This window comes from Nicotiana tabacum, chromosome 22, assembly GCF_000715075.1.
Source record: "Nicotiana tabacum cultivar K326 chromosome 22, ASM71507v2, whole genome shotgun sequence".
NCBI lineage: Eukaryota > Viridiplantae > Streptophyta > Magnoliopsida > Solanales > Solanaceae > Nicotiana > Nicotiana tabacum.
In genome coordinates this window covers 3136526-3154630 of record NC_134101.1, presented here as the reverse complement: position 1 = coordinate 3154630, position 18105 = coordinate 3136526, and the positions used below count along the sequence as shown (strand labels likewise).

At 36.7% G+C, this 18105-nt stretch overlaps 3 protein-coding genes across 3 annotated transcripts; 2 read left to right on the top strand and 1 right to left on the bottom strand.

Annotated features, from left to right (window-relative positions):
- Window positions 1–9606: 9606 nt before the first annotated feature.
- Window positions 9607–10883, bottom strand: LOC142176744 (serine/threonine-protein phosphatase 7 long form homolog). The gene is made up of 4 exons (XM_075245001.1): window positions 10318–10883; window positions 10099–10162; window positions 9829–10008; window positions 9607–9750 (listed from the first exon to the last, which is right to left on the bottom strand). The coding sequence occupies exons 1-4, from the start codon at window positions 10881–10883 to the stop codon at window positions 9607–9609; spliced, it is 954 nt and encodes a 317-aa protein (XP_075101102.1).
- A 1798-nt stretch (window positions 10884–12681) lies between these two features.
- Window positions 12682–15910, top strand: LOC107832423 (fatty-acid-binding protein 1). Its single transcript, XM_016660270.2, has 4 exons — window positions 12682–13267; window positions 14173–14422; window positions 14824–14915; window positions 15537–15910. Exons 1-4 carry the CDS (start codon window positions 12862–12864, stop codon window positions 15674–15676), a joined length of 888 nt encoding a protein of 295 aa, XP_016515756.1. The 5' UTR covers window positions 12682–12861; the 3' UTR covers window positions 15677–15910.
- A 156-nt stretch (window positions 15911–16066) lies between these two features.
- On the top strand, window positions 16067–18105 carry LOC107832424 (mavicyanin-like). The gene is made up of 2 exons (XM_016660271.2): window positions 16067–16855; window positions 17563–18105. The coding sequence occupies exons 1-2, from the start codon at window positions 16675–16677 to the stop codon at window positions 17823–17825; spliced, it is 444 nt and encodes a 147-aa protein (XP_016515757.1). The 5' UTR covers window positions 16067–16674; the 3' UTR covers window positions 17826–18105.

The following is an 18105-nucleotide window of genomic DNA, read 5'->3' as shown; positions in this document are numbered from 1 at the left end:
TAACTGATTAAGATGAGACGATTGACTCCATTGACATCAGATTCTTAGCTTTTTCATTGCGATTTGACACAAAACTGTTAACGACTGATAGATTTGAAGAAATATCTATAATATTATCTTTATGCTTTGTAGAGCCAATACGTGATTAAAATTTGATTAATTCAGCGTTTAGGTTAATATTACTAAGGAATTTACTATTCGTTTGAAATTCTAGGTTCAAAATTTAACATTTACATATATACACTCCAACATCAAATATAGTAGATTCAGTTGAAACTATTGATTATATGCTACATACGCTTCAACTCTTATGTGTATGATTTCACCGACCTAGTCTTGATCGTACTATTGTGGCGTTTTTGCCTGGGTGTGAGAATGGACGCTAGAGAATAAAATAACATTCGATAAATAAAAAAGACAATCTTAGAGTTAGGCCGCTAGGGCCTTGATGTGAAAATTAAGATGAGCTAACGTTAAAACTAAATTAGAACTAAAAATATATGAAAAAACAGATGATCTGTTTCCTTTTAAGCTTTCTAACACTGGATAAATTTGGTACGGAAGTTATTTATGGTACCGAATGAATTCGAAACATTAGCTATTACAATATGATGATTTCAGGATTCTCTGTGCTGAATATTAAACAACAATTTTGTGCTAGCTAGCTGCACAAATCAACAAGCTGGACCTCCTAATATATTAAGAGGCTAAGAAACAAGAATTATAAGAAGTATCGGGTTTGAGTTTCTAGATATGAAGTCGCCTTTATAAGAATTAAGAAGCGTTTTATCCTCAATATAAGACTTTTCAATGCGAATCCAAACTTAGTAAGGCTCCAATACATGTACTGGACATCGGTTAGCAAACAAAAAGATGCATTTTTAGTTCGTAAATATACTTCATACGTAGTGTTTTTTCATGGCTTCTAATTAAGTTCTAGATTTTTCAAGTTGGGTTCGATTTATCCAAGGCTCTCGTTTGCACCCGTTTGCACTTGTATTTAAGCTGAAATAGCTTAACTAAACTCCAAAAAGGCATAATATGATGATTATTCCATATCCAACTAATTGCTCATGTATTATGTTAAGTTGCTAGTATTAATTTATTTTATTTATAGCAGCATGGATTAGTCAGAAAATAATGTTATCGTACCAAGTTATACTAGCTGCACATTATGTAGCAGGGAAGAAAAGACTGATTATGGTGGAGCAATAAATATTTTCTTCTTTATTAACCAGAGGTTTCATGTTCGAGCAATAACCATGTTTTAGAATCGCCTTTGTTAAGGAATATTTATTCTCCAAATGTTATATTATATTGCCACAAAGAACATTTTCGATATTATTATCTATTTTCTTTGTCAATACTTCGATAATTCAATTTTCTGCTCAGGTGGCATTCGATGTAGTTCGCTTAAGCTCGTTGGTTCTTACGCCAGTTTAACTTATATATGTAGAAATTAAACTTCGGATATTCTCTAAATATAATATTTTCCTGCTAGTTTGTTTTATAAATGCATGTTTTAATTTCCAACTGATTTTAGAATGAAGTATAAATAAAACAAAATGGTGCAAACCAAGCAGCACTGCAGGTTGATGTTAGCATCTAAAGTGGATTTGTAGTCTTTCGTGTTTTTTCAAATGACCTTTGATACCTTTCCTTTTGCAACTTATGTTCCAAACGCCACAATCTTTGTCTTTTGCCCAGCAAATAAGCTTTGATTACACATAATTGTTGATGCGAATCAAAAAGGTTCTCCCCTTAATATCATTACTTGTGTGTCTGCTTATGTATCACCCATTTTATTTAATCACTCCATCTGTTTTAATTTATGTGCCAAAGTTCAAATAAAGCATAAAGTTTAAAAAAGAAAGACTTTGGAAATGTGAGTATGTTATAATATATGTATAGGTATAAATTAATTTTTAGAACTTCTGAACTTAAACATTGGATAACATTTGTATGGCTATAAAAGTTTCTCTCCAAGGTTAAAATCGAAAATTTTAGTTAAAATTATTTTTAAATTAGAAAGTTGTCATTCTTTTTGTAACCGATTAAAAAAGAAATCTAATCGCATCGCACAATGTACTGAAGTTTTTGTGTTTTAGCTAGGAGTATTTTTGTTTAAATTTTATTTTCCTATTAAAAATTTGTTATTTTCGATTACATTCCAAACGACGGCTAATTTTTGAATTATGTTTTTTTTTAAAAAGAAGAAGTGGATAACCCATCCAATTTTTACGACAAAATTCTCAGCCCAAATATAGCAGGCTTAGGGTAAGCATGAAAGCAGGCTGACCCAACCAAACGGCCCATAGTAGCCACGTGCAACTTTGCATTTATTTGAAGAGGAATTTTCAGAAACCACTATTGTTTAGTGGCTATTAACTTCCTATAGCTACTATATACATAATTACTTTCTATATCTACTACTCAATTGTTACAGTAATGTACTAAAAATCAGGGCAGTCCAGCTGTACACAGTAGCAAAAGTCGCCTAAAACAGGGGGTTACAACTGTACGTGACTGTATTCACATGTATTCATGAATACAGTAACGGTAATCACCTTAAAAATAGGTCTGTCTAGTTGTCTAATAACGAAAATAGGATCAAGTAGCGTGATACACTCCTAATATAACTCAACAAAATCAATTATAACACCCCTCATTATCAACTTAATTAATTACAATAATTTTTTAGTTGTATATAATTATTGTATTTCGTGTGTTTCAATATTTATTTTTTATTGTTGCATTCATTAGATTCAATGTTTGTATTTATTGTATTCACTATTTTGTATTCAATGTATTCAAATATATTTGTATTAACGGAATTTTAGCTATTCCTAATACATGTTATTACTGTTGTATTCAGTATATTTCATTGGTTGTATTCGCTGTATTTTCTATTTGTATTCAGTGAATTTTACTATATTTTACTATATTTTAAAATAAAATATATTTATTGTTTATATTCTGTTTTATTTCAATGTTTGTATTCAGCGTATTTCAATATTTATATTCTGTATTCATGCATACTGTATGTATAGTATGCATGAATACACGTGTATTCAGTTATATTAAAAAATACAGACCTTCAAAATACATAATACGGGCAAAAAATATATTTATACAAAAATATAATGTGTTTGAGTGAATTTATACATAATACAATGTATTTGTATCATTGTATGTGATCAAATAGCAAAGAAGAGAAGAAAGTTCGTCATAGATGACGTTTTTCGGCCAAGCAAAATACGGTATACATTGTATTAAAACTAAAAATGGAGACGAACAAAAATTCCGGCCCTCAAATCTTCTCTGGCGTAAAAAAATATTATAGTATCCGCCGTTCATGTTACAGTACCCATGCTCTACTCGAATCATTTCGACATTATTTTTGCTCCCCGCGCAGTAGACCTAGCCTTAGAGCGACGAGCCCTTCCTTGTTATGGAGGAATATGTTTTTGAAGAAAAGGGTTGTCTTTCCCTTTTTCTCCCAACAATTTATAAGTATTTTCAATTGCAATACCCCTAGAGGATTCGGCCAGAGAATTCACGATTAGAAGCAGGTATTTTGCTCGAAGAAAGAGAGAGAGAAAGAAGAAAAATTATGAGAGAGAATCGTGTGTTAATTGAAAGAAAGAGAGAGGAAAAACATAAATAGCGTATTTCACTCTTCAATGGTAGTATATACCATAAATACTTATTTTACTATAAAATATAAAAGATAGCTATAGAAAATAATATTTTAAAATAATTTTAGTTTATAATAAATATAACGTATACCTTGGTATATGAGGTAAAATTTCCTAAATTTATCTGCCTACTAACAAAATGAATAACCCAAGATGTAATGGGCCGAGAGGAAGGGAGATAGCAAGCTGACCCAGCCCGACGGCCCACTATGTTGTTTCGTTTTAACATTATACTTAGAATTTTTCATCTTAATGGGTTTAGGTTGCATTTATTAAAACGTTGTTTTAAGTATTGACATGAACTATAGAAATGTATAGACATTAATCATATTACTAATAATTTTCATATGCTCTATAGATATTTGAATGAAGGTTCTTTTTTAATTACATTAAACATGTAGTATAAGATAAAACTTTACAATTTGCATACATCACACACTCTCATATAAAATGGAAAATTTCAAGTGATGCCACCCCAAAGTCATTATGAGTCATGGATCAAAGCACTCCTAGGATTTGGAGCTCAAATAAATCTTCTACTAGATAATTTCATTTCGTTAGTAATCAGTATTCAAATTTCAGCATAGACGAAATAAAATATTAGATAATTTTTCTCAATTTACTTATATCTTATTTGTTTATGTCTTTATAGATAGAATTATTAGATACATATGATGATCGGATCGAGGAGTCCGGAACCAAAATAATGAGTTTTTGGACTCAAGACATAAAAATAGGTGGAAAAAAAATTTAGTGACCAAAATACATATAGCGCCCTTTTAAAGGGCCCTATATTTGGATTTGAAAGGACAGGCAGGTATAACGCTATTTATTAAGGTGCTATACATATTTTATGGGCCCACCAATAATTATTATGCGCTTAACTGACATAACAATAATTTAAATGGGTATAGCGCCCTTATTTAAGGCGCTATACCTCAAAAGATTCGACCCCCGGATTGGACATTACCTTATTTAAAGACGTTAAGGATTTTATAAAAATCCATTCAGAAAAACTCTCAAGTCTTGTTAAATTCTTCGTTAAGTTATTTTGTATTTTGTCATAATGTCTGAAGAGCGAAGAATTAGGGTTTCATTATATTGGGGAGGGAGGGGGGTGAGATTGTGGTGGCGAATAACTCAGTAAGCTATAGTTTATCTTCAAAGTATCATGTTAAGTTGCCACTTACAATGGAGTATGATAGATTAGTATCGTTGTTATGTAAAAAAATGAGTGTGAGCAAACGTTCGGTGAACCTTAAAGTAACCAGAAGATATTCGTATTCTGTCACTCTGCAAGGGGTTGCTTGTTATGCTGAGTTTAACATCGAGGATGATGAAACTCTGAGTGATTTTTTGAGGACTCCGGATGAATACCGGAATTTTTTTTTGATATAAATGTTAGAAATGTACGTCAAGGCTGAAAACGTTCGCAATAATGAGGTTGCACAAAACAGGGATATTCCTCAGTCATCAGGTGGTTATTTTAGAGCAGTTTTAGCCGAACAGGTTGTGACCGAAAGAGTTTGGCCTGATCTAAACTTATCTCCACGGGCAAATGAGAAGCGAGGAAATAATTTCTCTCATACTTTGCATGATCCACAAGACGAGTGGTAAACTTCAATTTTCCTTTGTGTTACGATGTTTATTTTTGTTGTTTTGAATTTGTATTAACACTCATTTATTCCACAGGGGGTACTGGCCAGATATGAATTCTACAAGTTATGAACCCATGCCCAGTTGGAATATGCGTAGTTCTGGTATGTTGGATCATGGTAGTCCATCCGGGAGTCATTACTAACAGGATAATGTCCATCATGGGATGTCAACACATTACGATTTATAAGTGAAGTGATATAGCTATATGTAAAGTATTTATCAATTTGAGTAACTCATTATTTTGTTGGTTGTGCAGTGAAAACGAGCATCTTGGAGGTCTTGTCCTGACTCAATTACCCGAAGACGACATATTTAATCAGGATCTGGTAGATGCACAGAGTTAGGAAGAGAACAGTGATTATGACAACAATACCGATGAGTTCGGAGATGATACACTCTTCCCTAATGAGGGTGATGAGGAGGAGAAGGATAATGCTGGACCTGATTTGACGAGGGAGCATGCTCCACCCCCCGTTAGACCAAGAGTGTACAAGTACCACGTGCCGTTTCATTCAAGGGAGATTCCCTACCTTGATCATTTGCCAAGTATGCCGGATGTGGATGCCCTCGCAAGGGATACTAATGAAACTCGGACAGCATTGTGGGATGAGTCTAGACCAACGGTGCTGTCAAAGGGCATGCTTTTTCCTGATAAAACGCACCTAAGCAGGGCGGTGAAAATGTACAGCGTAAAAGAGTGTCGTGAGATGACGGTATGAGAGTCAACTCTGGATATATATACAAGGTTGTTTGCCGTAGATGGTTTACGGGTTGTAATTGGATGCTGCATGCGAAGAAGAAGAAGAAAACAAATATGTGGGTTATGGGTAAATACATTGGCACCCATAATTGTGAAATGGACACATTCAGTGGGAATCACTTCAACTTGGATGTTGAATTGATTTCTCTTGTCTTGATTCTACACATTGAAGCGTCCATAAGGTACAAGATCAAAGAGTGTATTACATCTGTCCACCAAGAATATTGGTGCACCATTACCAAAAGAAAGGCATTTCTCGGGCGCAAACGTGCGTTTGAAATTGTTTATGGTAACTGAGATAAGTCACTCGCATCTCTACCCAGGTACATGGCCGCATTGCAACACTTTAACCCTGGGACTGTTGTTGAATAGAAGCTTGAGCAGAGTCCGGGAATACCAGAATATATATTCATATAAGTGTTATGGGCATTTAAACCAATAATTGATGATTTTGTGCATTGTCGGCCGGTAATATCTATAGACGACACTCATGTCTATGGTAAGTATGATATTAAGTTGTTGATCATCGTTGTAGTAGATGCTAATGGAAGTATATTTCCCTTAGCTTTTGCTATTTGTGCCAATGAAAGCCAAGAGACGTGGACACTATTTTTGAACCACTTGAAAGAGCACGTTATCAAATAGCGTTCAGGTATTTGTCTAATATCTGATCGACATGGTGGTATTTTAAGTTCAGTACAGAATTTGCGTGCATGGCAGGAACCGTATGCCTACCACCGTTACTGTGTGAGACACCTGAAGGCCAATTTCCTGAAGGTATGTCCCAACAAGGATTTGCATGATTTAATGTGGATGGTTGCAACAGATCACCAAGAGTGTAAATTCAGGAGGCGCATGGAATCTATCAGGCAGGAAGACGAGGGAGCCTATCATTGGTTGATGCGACATGAGCGTGACAAGTGAACTTTGTATGCTGATGGTGGCAGAAGATGGGGAATTCTAACTACAAATGTGTCAGAGTCTTTCAACGGGTTATTGAAGTCTGCACGAGGATTGCATGTCACTGCCATGGTGTGGATGTCATTCAAGCTGATGGCAGAGATGTTTGTTGAAAGGGCTACAGGTGCATCGTCATTGATAGAAAAAGGGTGTTGAATTTATGCTAATACCAATGAAAATATTTGAGGAATACAGGAAGCGAGCACATTGGCATTCATTTTTGCAGTATTGTAATGAGCGAAATATTTTTAAAGTTCTCACCGCTATCCATCACAACCGGGGAAATAATACACACACCGTAAATGAATCCAGAAGGTTATGCTTTTGTGAGAAATGGTCCATCTACCACATGTCGTGTTCACATACCATCGAGTGCTTTTAACATACAGGTTTAGGGCCAACCAACTATGTTAATAAAGAATATAGTGTTGCTGCATACTTAAACACCTATAGTGGGCAGTTGCAGCCAGTAGGTACTGAGGATTATTGGCCGCCGGAACCATTTAAAATGGTGTGTAACAAGGAGTTTTTCGTCAGCAACAAGTGCAAAAAAGAATGCGTATACGTAACCAAATGGATATTGGTGATACTGTTTATGCGCACAAATGTGGCATATGCTCGCAAACAGGACACGACCGTCGTAAATGTCCTTCAGCTGGTTTGGGTGGCGGTGGTAATCCAGCTCCTGGTGGAAGTTCATCTAAGGAATAGTATGATGAACCCATTAACCAGGAATATTATAAATCATGTTTGCAGTATGTTTGGAATATGAACAGTGAATACCAACGCCAGATCTCTAAAATGCAACGAGAAATTGTGGCATCGCTGGAGAAACTAAAAGAGGCGGAAGAAGAAAAAATAAAATGAAAGAGAAATTTAAGTGTTTGGAGCAGAGAATAATAGGAGGTAGTGACTAAACAAACACATGTATGTGTTGAGTGTAGTATTTTATCTTTATGTTTTCCGTGTCATGTATTTTCATTAGTTGTACTGAATTTAAATTATGTTAAATTGCTATGTTTGTGTTTGTATTGTAGTATCAAAATAACGAAGAACCGGAGAAATAAAAATATAATGCGCATATAATGTAAACAATAAAAATTATTGCAATTATTTACTGAATGTCATATGTACATAAAATACAAAAAATCAATGTGTCCCACATCCTGTATGCTTTAATGCAGCCGTTGGTTTGAGGCGCATCCCATCCCGCCTGACTACACTATCAGGATCATACTCATCACGTCACCTCTTTATCGGAGGATGCGCTGCAGCATGATCCTCAGTAGGGCTGGCAGGCTCGGTAGAAGGGGTCATCTGTCCAGCAGTAACCTACAGAATAATAAGATATTTCAGTATATGAAAATATATTTTTGTAATGTACGTGTTAAGTCACAAAAATTTAAATTGTCTTACCATGGTCTCGTCAGGCTCCTGAATATAATCATCTGGCTCAACCAGGTCAATATCGCACAAAGTGGCCTCCGTGACGGGCGAGGATGAAGCCTTAATAAAAAAAAATATAAAGATATTTATGTCTAACCAATGAGATATTTTTTTTATAAATGTAATAGTAATACATAACTGCGCATGTGAAAGATCCCTAGCATCCCTCCATGATGAGCCATAACTCACTCGGCGCCCACTATCCACATCTCGTGTCGGCCGATAATCAGCAACGGTCGATGGTCCTGAAAGATCAGAAAAATATGGATCCCAATCCTCTCGCGTAATGCCCGTGCCCGTGATCAACAATGGAGATGACGGGTCACCTGCGAAGTCCCTGGAGTGAGTTGAAGGCTGAATGACGGCATGCTGCTTTGAGAGTGGTCTGGCTGATGGAAGTCACCCGACTGATCAACTCCAATATCCTTAACAGGTGCCTCAACGCCCCCTCGCTGGGGACCACCTCCTCGTCGACCCCCACGACCTCATGGGGCACGCCTACCATGTCGACCACGTTCCGGCCCACACTGGTGGCCCACGATGGTACTGCTCTAGCGTCACATACTCAGCCTCATATCCTAATCGCTCATCATCTCGGGCTCGCCTCAACGTTCGGGAAGCCAGATCGGTAACCTGCCGGCCATACTCGTGCAAAGCAGCTGCTCCCTCGCCGGTATGTTGTTGCATCTGCAGTCCCAACTGGTGGAACACATGTAGGCCAATAGCCTGCACAACATGTAAAATATAAATTACGGAATGCTAGTTTAACGTTATAAGTAAGTATACCAAATAACATACCAGTGCCTCGTGCCTCCCGGTGTATGGAATGTACCGACCGCCAGCGCGATAAATAGGATTCCCGACGAAATGTCGGGTAATGTTGCGGTACCAGCCCATATAATCATGCTCAGTATCCGTCTGATCAGGTGGAGGGGGCGGAATCAGGTCATGTCGCTGGTCCCAAGTATCGATCTGCGCCTCTAGCCATGACATATATGTCTTGTCCACCCTGGAACGATCATCCCGCTGGTAATGTGTGATATGCCAAGCGGACGGTGGCGGCACAAGTTGCGGGCGGCCAAACTAGCGAAGTACTCGCTCGGTGGTATGATGCTCCACAATATCAAGGCACATCAACGAGACAGAAGAGCTCCACATAATTCGGCCGGCGGAGCAATAATTGGGCAAACCAGCTATTAGCTCGTCGCTGTATGGCCTCCAAATGAACTATTAAGTAACAACATAAAATGTGAGTATACGCAACATATATGAAGTCGGGCCAAGTAAACTTAGCTATACATTTACTTGTGCGCCCTCCAACAAATCCAACAAATCCCTGCACAAGGGGAGATTATGTCGAGCCTCGTACTCTCGTCCATATCCCCGCCTATCAACCCACTTCCTAGCTAGAGAGTGAAACGGAGGTGGTGCACCCGGAGCTAATGGTGATAGAGGTGGATGCAACTGCAAGAACCGCTCCCAAGCCTAAACCTAACATACAAAGTGGACGTAAAATTTAAGGTATATTTTTACTGGGTATGTTATAATGAATAGAGTATTCGAATATGTTTTCACCTGTAGCAACGGCAAAAATCCAGCAACGTCACGCTGGGTGCCCATGCTCGCCCGGCATATCTGCCTGTACAAGTAGCCGAGAACAGCAACACCCCAGTTGTACTGGGGTAAATCATCTAGTTGCTCAAGATGATGAAGAAATCTCAAGCTGACTAGGTTCCCCGAAGTGTTTGGGAACAAAACCCTCCAAACATAAGGAGTAACAGCAACCTCGTGTACCGGTGAATATGAAGCTCAGATGTATCGTCTGTGATGTCAGAGTGCAATGCCTCCAAATGTTGTCGGACAGTCATCAACTGCAGACGACTGGCCCCAACCAGTGCAGTCTCCTCCGGTAGCTGTAAACCGGTGAGCCGCTGAAGCATGTACATGTACTGCAAACCTGTCTGCTCTATCATGGCATGCAGCAGAGCAACAGGGTGTTCATCAACGGGCAACCCATACATGACATCCATGTCCTGCAGCGTGACGGTGGCCTCGCCAATGGGCAAATGGAATGTGTGCGTCTCCAGTCGCCACCGCTTTATCAGGGCCTTAATCAACGACCAATCGAGCTGCAGTCGACCGATCTCCACAATCCTATAAAAACCAGTATCCTGGAGGCGTCTGACAATACGAGGATGGAGAGTGCGGTCCCTGAGAAAGCCCCACATATCGTCTACTCTCCTGGTGCAGAAAGTCTGGGCTAGTAACTGTCCCTCCCATATGTGGGACGACCTATGATCACCCTGTAACAATAGTAGCTCCAGGGTGGCAGGTCTGGGATGCAAAGGCGGAACCTCCATATCGTCTACAGTAAATTAAACAAGATTAATTATATTATTTTACTTTATTTTACATGTTAGTTTTATTATTTTATATGTTTGTTTGTAAATTAAATAATTAATTTTCATAATTATACAAGATTTAATTATTAAATATTTACATATGGGTTCCGGGCTCGATATTTGAGGCCTAGTAGCACCAAGATATCCTGAATTTTTGTATTCATGATGAGAAATATTTTTCGATTTATCACTCAACATTTCTGTTATTTTAAATGTTAGTTTATTATTTATATGTTAGTAGTTTTATTAATTTATATGACAGTTTTATTATTACATATTTTTATTTATGACTCACTTATTTTTGACTATAATAAAATTAATTAATTAATTTTTATAATTATACAAGATTTAATTATTAAATATTCACATATGGGTTCCGGGCTCGATATTTGAGGCCCAGTAGCACCAAGATATCCTGAATTCTTGTGTTCATGATGAGAAAATTTTCTCGATTTATCACTCAATATGTTTGTTATTTTAAATGTTAGATTATTATTTATATGCTAGTTTAATACTGTATATGTTAGTTTTATTAATTTATATGTTAGTTTTATTATTATATATTTTTGTTTATGACTCACTTATTTTTGACTATAATAAAATTAAATAATTTATTTTCATAATTATACAAGATTTAATTATTAAATATTCATATATGGGTTCCGGGCTCGATATTTGAGGCCTAGTAGTACTAAGATATCCTGAATTTTTGTTGTTTTCTCATGTTATTTTCTTACAATCCTTGACTAGAATTGGACATAGTTTGTATTTGAACTATAAGCTATTTTGACGTATTTTTGGATATAATAAATACTTAAATAATTAATTTCAATAACTATAAGGATACTACGCTAAAGGGCACTACACTTTACTACGCTAAAAGGGCACTACATTACAAATACAAGAACTACATTAGGCCACAAGATACCACTAAAGGGAACTAAAGTAACAATTTATCTATTTTACTAGTCTTTAAGCAAATAAATAATCTAAACCAGATAAAAACAACAAATAAATTTAATCACAAAACATTCACGAAAATACATATACCATAGTAAAAAGTAACTTATTAATATTTTTTTAACAACTAATAATAATTTCTCTATTTTACTAATTTTTTTAGGACACTAATATCATAGTCCGGATAAAAATAACAAAATAGTTAAATCATAAAACAATCGCAAAACAACATAGAACACATTAAAAACAACTAATATGCAATTTTTTATACGAGTTTCAACAAAAACTAAGTCGGAATACCTCGATTTAAGGTTTTAGGAAAGTTGAAGATTTGGCGATTTAGAGCCGAAACGAGCAACCCATAACGAGAGAACGTCTTAGCTAGGATGTGAGACCGAGAATCTTTACTTTTTGTGGGACGGGTGGGGTCCACTCGAGGTTTTTCGTGGTCAATGGGGGGGACCGCTATAATTTTTTGGTTTTAATGGGGAGAGTTATGTTTGGTAGGGAAGAGAAGGAGATGATTTATTATGTAGGTATAACGCCGTTTATTAAGGCGCTATACTATAGCGCCTTAATAAACGGCGCTATACTTACCCGTCTTTTCATATTCAAGTATAACGGCTTTTTTAAAGGGCGCTATACCTTAACATGCGCTATATATATTTTGGTCAATAAATATTTTTTTCACCTATTTTTGTGTCTTCAGTGCAAAAACTCATTATTTTGGTTCCGGACTCTCGGATCGAGGCATGCCTAAGTTTGACAAATACACCATCACTAAATAAATAAAAAAGTATTTCCAGTTTCTCTGTCTAGGATAGGAAATTCTTGCCTTCCTCAGCACTAAAAGCGAAAACAAAAAAAAGTGCAGAGAAAATAGAAAAAAGAAACAGATACAAATAATATTAGGAAGAAAAGAATATATTTTTTGAAGTATAAACTACACTCGTAGTAAAAGGTAAAAAAATAAACAATGGCTTCTCTGCGTTTTCCGTTCTTGTTTTCTCAGCCCCAGAAGCCACCATGTTCCACCCCCGGAAATGCTTCATCTCGCTCCTTCTCCAGCGCCTCTGCCGCCGCGGCCGCCGGCGGTTCAGTCGTGGCTGCTGCCGGAGCGATCATTGCCATAACTCAAAGTCCCAAAAATCCGTTTCTTGAAGATGCTATGAATTTTCTACTCTCCAACTTCTCACCTAACAAGAATCATTCTTCGCCTTTGTGGGGTTCTGTTTCTTTAGCTGATAATTCAGCTCCAGTCACAGAATCGAGGACTGGAATGTCATTTCCGTCAGTTTTGAAAGAGTCTCAGCAACTCCTTGGAATTGGGCTGCGTAAAAAGGCAATTTTTGGGTTGAAAAATATTGATGTCTATGCTTTTGGTACCACATTGTCACTCCAATTGACTTTCTTTCTTTGCTCCATATCAATTTCTGAAGTAGATTCCTATAGTGTACGTAGTTGAAATTCTTGATTTTTATGATTAATGCGTGCAGCACAAATGCTCAATTATACTCTTTCCATTCCAATTTATATGACTGTAGTTTGACTTACCACGGCGTTTAAGAGAAGAAAAGCGAATACTTTTGAAACTAGTGGTTTAAACATGTCATAACATTTGTGTGTCAAGTAGTTAATTTTTGAAACTCGTGTTTTTAAACATGATATAACATCTGTGTCGCTGTAAAAGCTCTAGTTAAAATAAAATGAAAAGTTTAAAGTTAAATTGTTTCCAAATATAAAAATATATTATTCTTTTTTGAATGGATTGATAAGGATATAGTGTCACATAAATTGGAAGTAAGCGAGTATCAAATAAATGCCAATTCTTATTTCTTGCTTATCATTTTCTTCTTAAAATGCTGTTATTAGCTGGTTCACTTTCTATTCCAGTCAAAGCTCAAGAGCTCTTTAAGTTACTTTATTACCCCAAGGTAGGATTTATTAAGTTGTACTGACCATGTAGATAACTTTATTGTTTATGTTATCTGGTGTGCCCTCTTTTCGAGGTAATCACTTCATGCTTACTATAGATAGTTACCCGGGATAGGTTTGAAGTTGATACAGTTTCTTACACTGTTAGTGCATAAAAATTAAATCCGTGGTGGTATCATATTTGAGAATCTTATTCTATTTGGACCTTCCTTTAAATGATAAGGGGATATATGCATTATGCTCGCTCTTTTTTCCTGTTTGCAGTTCTGAATGTCTTTATCTTGAAGGAAAAGTGACGTTTACTTTGAATTATGGCCTTTATCTGATGTGATATCGATATGACACCCAATAGGTGTTTATGCTGATGATGGTGATGTGAAGAAGTGTCTGGCTCAGAAGCAAGGCGGGTACTCTGATTCTGAATTGAAGCAAAAGGAAGAGCTGAGGGATCATCTCATGGAAAATGATATACGCATGACTGTTAGGCTTCAGATAGTGTATGGAAGACTAAGCATTGGTTCTGTGCGCAATGCTTTTGAAGAATCTGTTGGCAGCAGATTACTCAAGTTTGGGGGATATGATAACAAAGAGTTGCTCCATAGGTAATTTCTTAGCCTCATATCAATCGACATCTTATTCAACCTTTTTCATGTAATTACCATATCACTACAGGGAAACAAGCCTGATAAAGCTGGACTAAGCACTTCATTAGCTCGCACCCTAAATTATTCATATTTATATATATTCTGAATCCTTACTCAAGTTACCTTTTAAATTTAATGCTTTGCAATATCACAGTCTTGGACATTATTACTGGACTCTTTTGCCTAACTGTGATCAGTTATCTCTCAGATCTACATACAGCACATCTTTTCCTTGAATAAGTTCATTGAGCTGCTAACAAGTTTATTCAGAAAATTGAACTTTCTAGTTTCGAAATCCTTAACTATCCTTGCCTCCTTCTAGTTCTTTTATAGCCTAAAATGTCTTTTTGTAACTGCAGGTTCACTTCCCAGTTTAAAGATGACATTAAAATACCTCGGGGATCTATCATAGAACTCTCCAGAGACCATGACTACATACTTCACACAACAAGTAAGATGATTTATTTCTGTTGCCAGTATGTTGATTCCATGTGTTATGTATGTCTATGTGTGCTGAGAAAACAAATGTTTTAGCTATCAGTTGGCAAGAATCATTGAAGAGCTATTAAGCGGATAGATCATGACGTTATTTTCTTTTAGCCATTGCCCTTTTAAGGTTGGATTTCGAAGCAGTATAAAAGAGGCTACAATAAAGGGGAAATTAGTTCATCAAGTGAGAGCTAAACAAGAGCAATACCAAAAATATATCCTGATTACACCATCAGTTGGCACATTTTATTCCCTTACATTTCCTAAGTAGCAAGTGGCTAAACATTTTCCTAATTTGATTCTCTATAGGATTGGTATAAGATATTGACCAACCATCCCTATTCCCTTTTGTTACGGATATATTTTTTCTGCCCTTCACCAGTTTCACCATCTATATAACCAAAAAAGGGATTGCTGTATGTTAGCTGTTGAAAATATCTTCCCCAAGATATATCTGGATGTTTTCTTTTCATTTCTCTAAATATTATCTCTGCTCTTTTTGGTTTGTAGTTGTTTGTTCGAAGTTCATTCTAGCATCAATCATTTAGATGAAGCTTAAGTTTTGTTTATTTTTCTTTTATAGTTGATGGAAAGGAAGTGGGAAGCATACAAAGCAAACTCTTATGCAGATCAATTCTAGACCTATATATTGGTGATGAGTCATTTGATCAGAAAGCCAAAGAAGATGTTGAGTCGAACTTGGCTTCTCTACTTCACAAGTAGCTACTTCATTGGCATAAAAGATACTTTATCAACATGAGGAATCGACTTCTGGTGATATTGTATTGGTTGGTTGATTATCTTTGAATAGTTGAATCAAAGATCTCTTCAAACAAAATTTGGATCTATATTTTAAATTTGATGAGTTGTTTTCTCTACTCCTGTAGTTTCCTGCTCTGGCATTCTATAAGCTGTATCTGTTGTATAATAAAAATGAGTATCTTGACCTTGGTTACCAAATTTGTTTTCTTTCCTATATAGGAATGCATCAGGGGGTGGAATAAGGAAGTTTTAGACCCCCTCAAGGGAACTAGCAAAGAAGCAAGATGTCCAGTCACCTGGTATTTAGGATTCTTACGATAGCAGACGAGACCAAGTAGAAATACAAAGTGTAGAGAACAACCTGGATTACCATTTTCCCGTTATATAAGTGAAGCATGGGTAAACACTACTAAGGTTTTTTTCCCAGGAGTTAGCGTGACCAGGAGGTCACGGGTTCGAGCCGTAGAAACAATCTCTTGTAAAAATGCAGGGTAAGGCTGCATATAATAGACCCTTATTGTCCGGCCCTTTCTCGGACCCCGCGCATATCGGGAGCTTAGTGCAGCGGGCTGCCCTTTTTTAGTTAGCGTGGTGCAGGTGCAATTTGGCAAAGAGAACTTGGGAGAGTCAAGGGAGTTTTTTTTTCTCTAAATTTTAAGTTATATCCACTAACAGTATCAAATATTAAGTTCAATTTGACACGCTCATGCATGTATATACAGCATGTTCTACTCGTACGATTTTCTCAACTCATGCACAGCTTGTGAGTACTACTGGACTCCTAAAAGCATTCTCAGCTCTTTCTTCACAAAAACAACATGGTGGATGCAGCACCAGAAGTCTGCTGGTCAGTTATATACTGATAGTTCACACAAGAAAGTTGCTGCAACTTCCTTTGTAATCCAAGTTACTCCTTGTAAAGTACTACAATTTCTTTTTTCCCTTGTGGAGGTTAAGTCATGGTTTGTGCAAAGGAAACCATTCTTCTCTTCTCGGCAATGGCTATTTTTGGTTTCTTTAGCACAACTCTGGTCGACTGTACTGTGTACAGTGTTGGGGATTCCGCCGGTTGGACAGGCAGCAATACTGACTATCACATGTGGGCTTCTACAAAGACTTTCCAGGTTGGTGACACTCTTGGTAAGTCCAGCTAGTTTAGATGATCACCTGGTTTACTACAAGTGCTTTTCGTTTGAACTATGTATGTAACAAGCCAATTATTTAAAAATATAAATTTATATCAAATTTGCATTTCCTGCAGTAGATTAGTAGCTGCTACTTCTAATAGAAAGGATTTCAGTTATATTCACAGATAGTGTGAAGATTTTTAACATTACGTGTGTAGTTTAACTCGTGATAGCATGTTATTTACTGTTTTACCAGGTTACAATGTAATGTTTATTAGACATTAATTTGTAATTTTCTCGTAAATGATCTGTTAGCGTACATAATTTAAACTCTTAAGGTTCACATCGAATTCAGTCTACAATGACAAAAGGTGCTTTTTCGCCGGAGGGGTTTGTCTCCATCGAGAAATATTTTAACTTCTTAAATTTTAGATCCATCTCCATCTCTGCCCATCCTTATTAAGAATTTCTAATGATATAGTAACTACTTATTGAGGGGAGTCTTGGAGCAGCAATAAAGTTGTCTCAATGTGACCTATAGGTCATAGATTCGAGCCGTGCAATCAGGATAGGCTGCCTACATCACACCCCTTGGGGTGCGGCTCTTCCCCAGACCCTTCGTGAACCGGGCTGCCCTTTTTATAGTAACTACTTATTAAGATGATTAAGTGTCCTGTTTTATAGCATTTTTCATTAATTATTGCCTCAATGGTGCTGAAGTTTTCCAGTACAACCAACAACTCCACAACGTGGTACGAGTGAGCCTCTCCGATTTCCATTCGTGCAATGCTGGAAATCCAATCGTCACTTACTCCTCCGGCAACGATTCCATCACCATTGTCGGTCCCGGCCACTACTACTATATTTGCGGGTTTCGAGGCCACTGTCAAGCCGGACAGAAGCTCGATATTCGGGTACCCAAAAACTACCAATTAACTGATATCCGTAGCAGAAAACTAACTAAACCTCCAGTTGCAGCCTAAGTAGCAGTGATCAGAAGAGCCAAAAAAAAAACTTCATTTGGAGAAAATTGATTTGGAGGTTAATAAGATATGTACTATTGACTAGTGACAATGTTTTGAATTATTATCTCTTAGATATTGGACTGCCTATCAATAACTAGTCTTATTTATTGTATTACTGATGTTCTGGGGGTAATAAAATGCATTGGTGTCGGTAAAACATAGACATATGAATATCATAAAATACCTATATATCTGTTTCTTAGGTCTTCCGAAAGAAGTGCACAAGATTTGAAGTGTA

What these genes read in the sequence shown, in the direction of transcription:
- LOC107832423 (XM_016660270.2), top strand. Translation starts at nt 12,862, where the DNA reads ATGGCTTCTCTGCGTTTTCCGTTCTTGTTTTCTCAGCCCCAGAAGCCA. An exon ending in TATTGATGTCTATGCTTTTG is followed by an intron (nt 13,268 to 14,172) that starts GTACCACATTGT and finishes GACACCCAATAG; the next exon opens with GTGTTTATGCTGATGATGGT. An exon ending in CTACATACTTCACACAACAA is followed by an intron (nt 14,916 to 15,536) that starts GTAAGATGATTT and finishes TTTCTTTTATAG; the next exon opens with TTGATGGAAAGGAAGTGGGA.
- LOC142176744 (XM_075245001.1), bottom strand. Translation starts at nt 10,883, where the DNA reads ATGGAGGTTCCGCCTTTGCATCCCAGACCTGCCACCCTGGAGCTACTA. An exon ending in TCTGAGCTTCATATTCACCG is followed by an intron (nt 10,163 to 10,317) that starts GTACACGAGGTT and finishes CTACTTGTACAG; the next exon opens with GCAGATATGCCGGGCGAGCA. An exon ending in ATTTGTTGGAGGGCGCACAA is followed by an intron (nt 9,751 to 9,828) that starts GTAAATGTATAG and finishes GTTACTTAATAG; the next exon opens with TTCATTTGGAGGCCATACAG.
- LOC107832424 (XM_016660271.2), top strand. Translation starts at nt 16,675, where the DNA reads ATGGTTTGTGCAAAGGAAACCATTCTTCTCTTCTCGGCAATGGCTATT. An exon ending in CCAGGTTGGTGACACTCTTG is followed by an intron (nt 16,856 to 17,562) that starts GTAAGTCCAGCT and finishes ATGGTGCTGAAG; the next exon opens with TTTTCCAGTACAACCAACAA.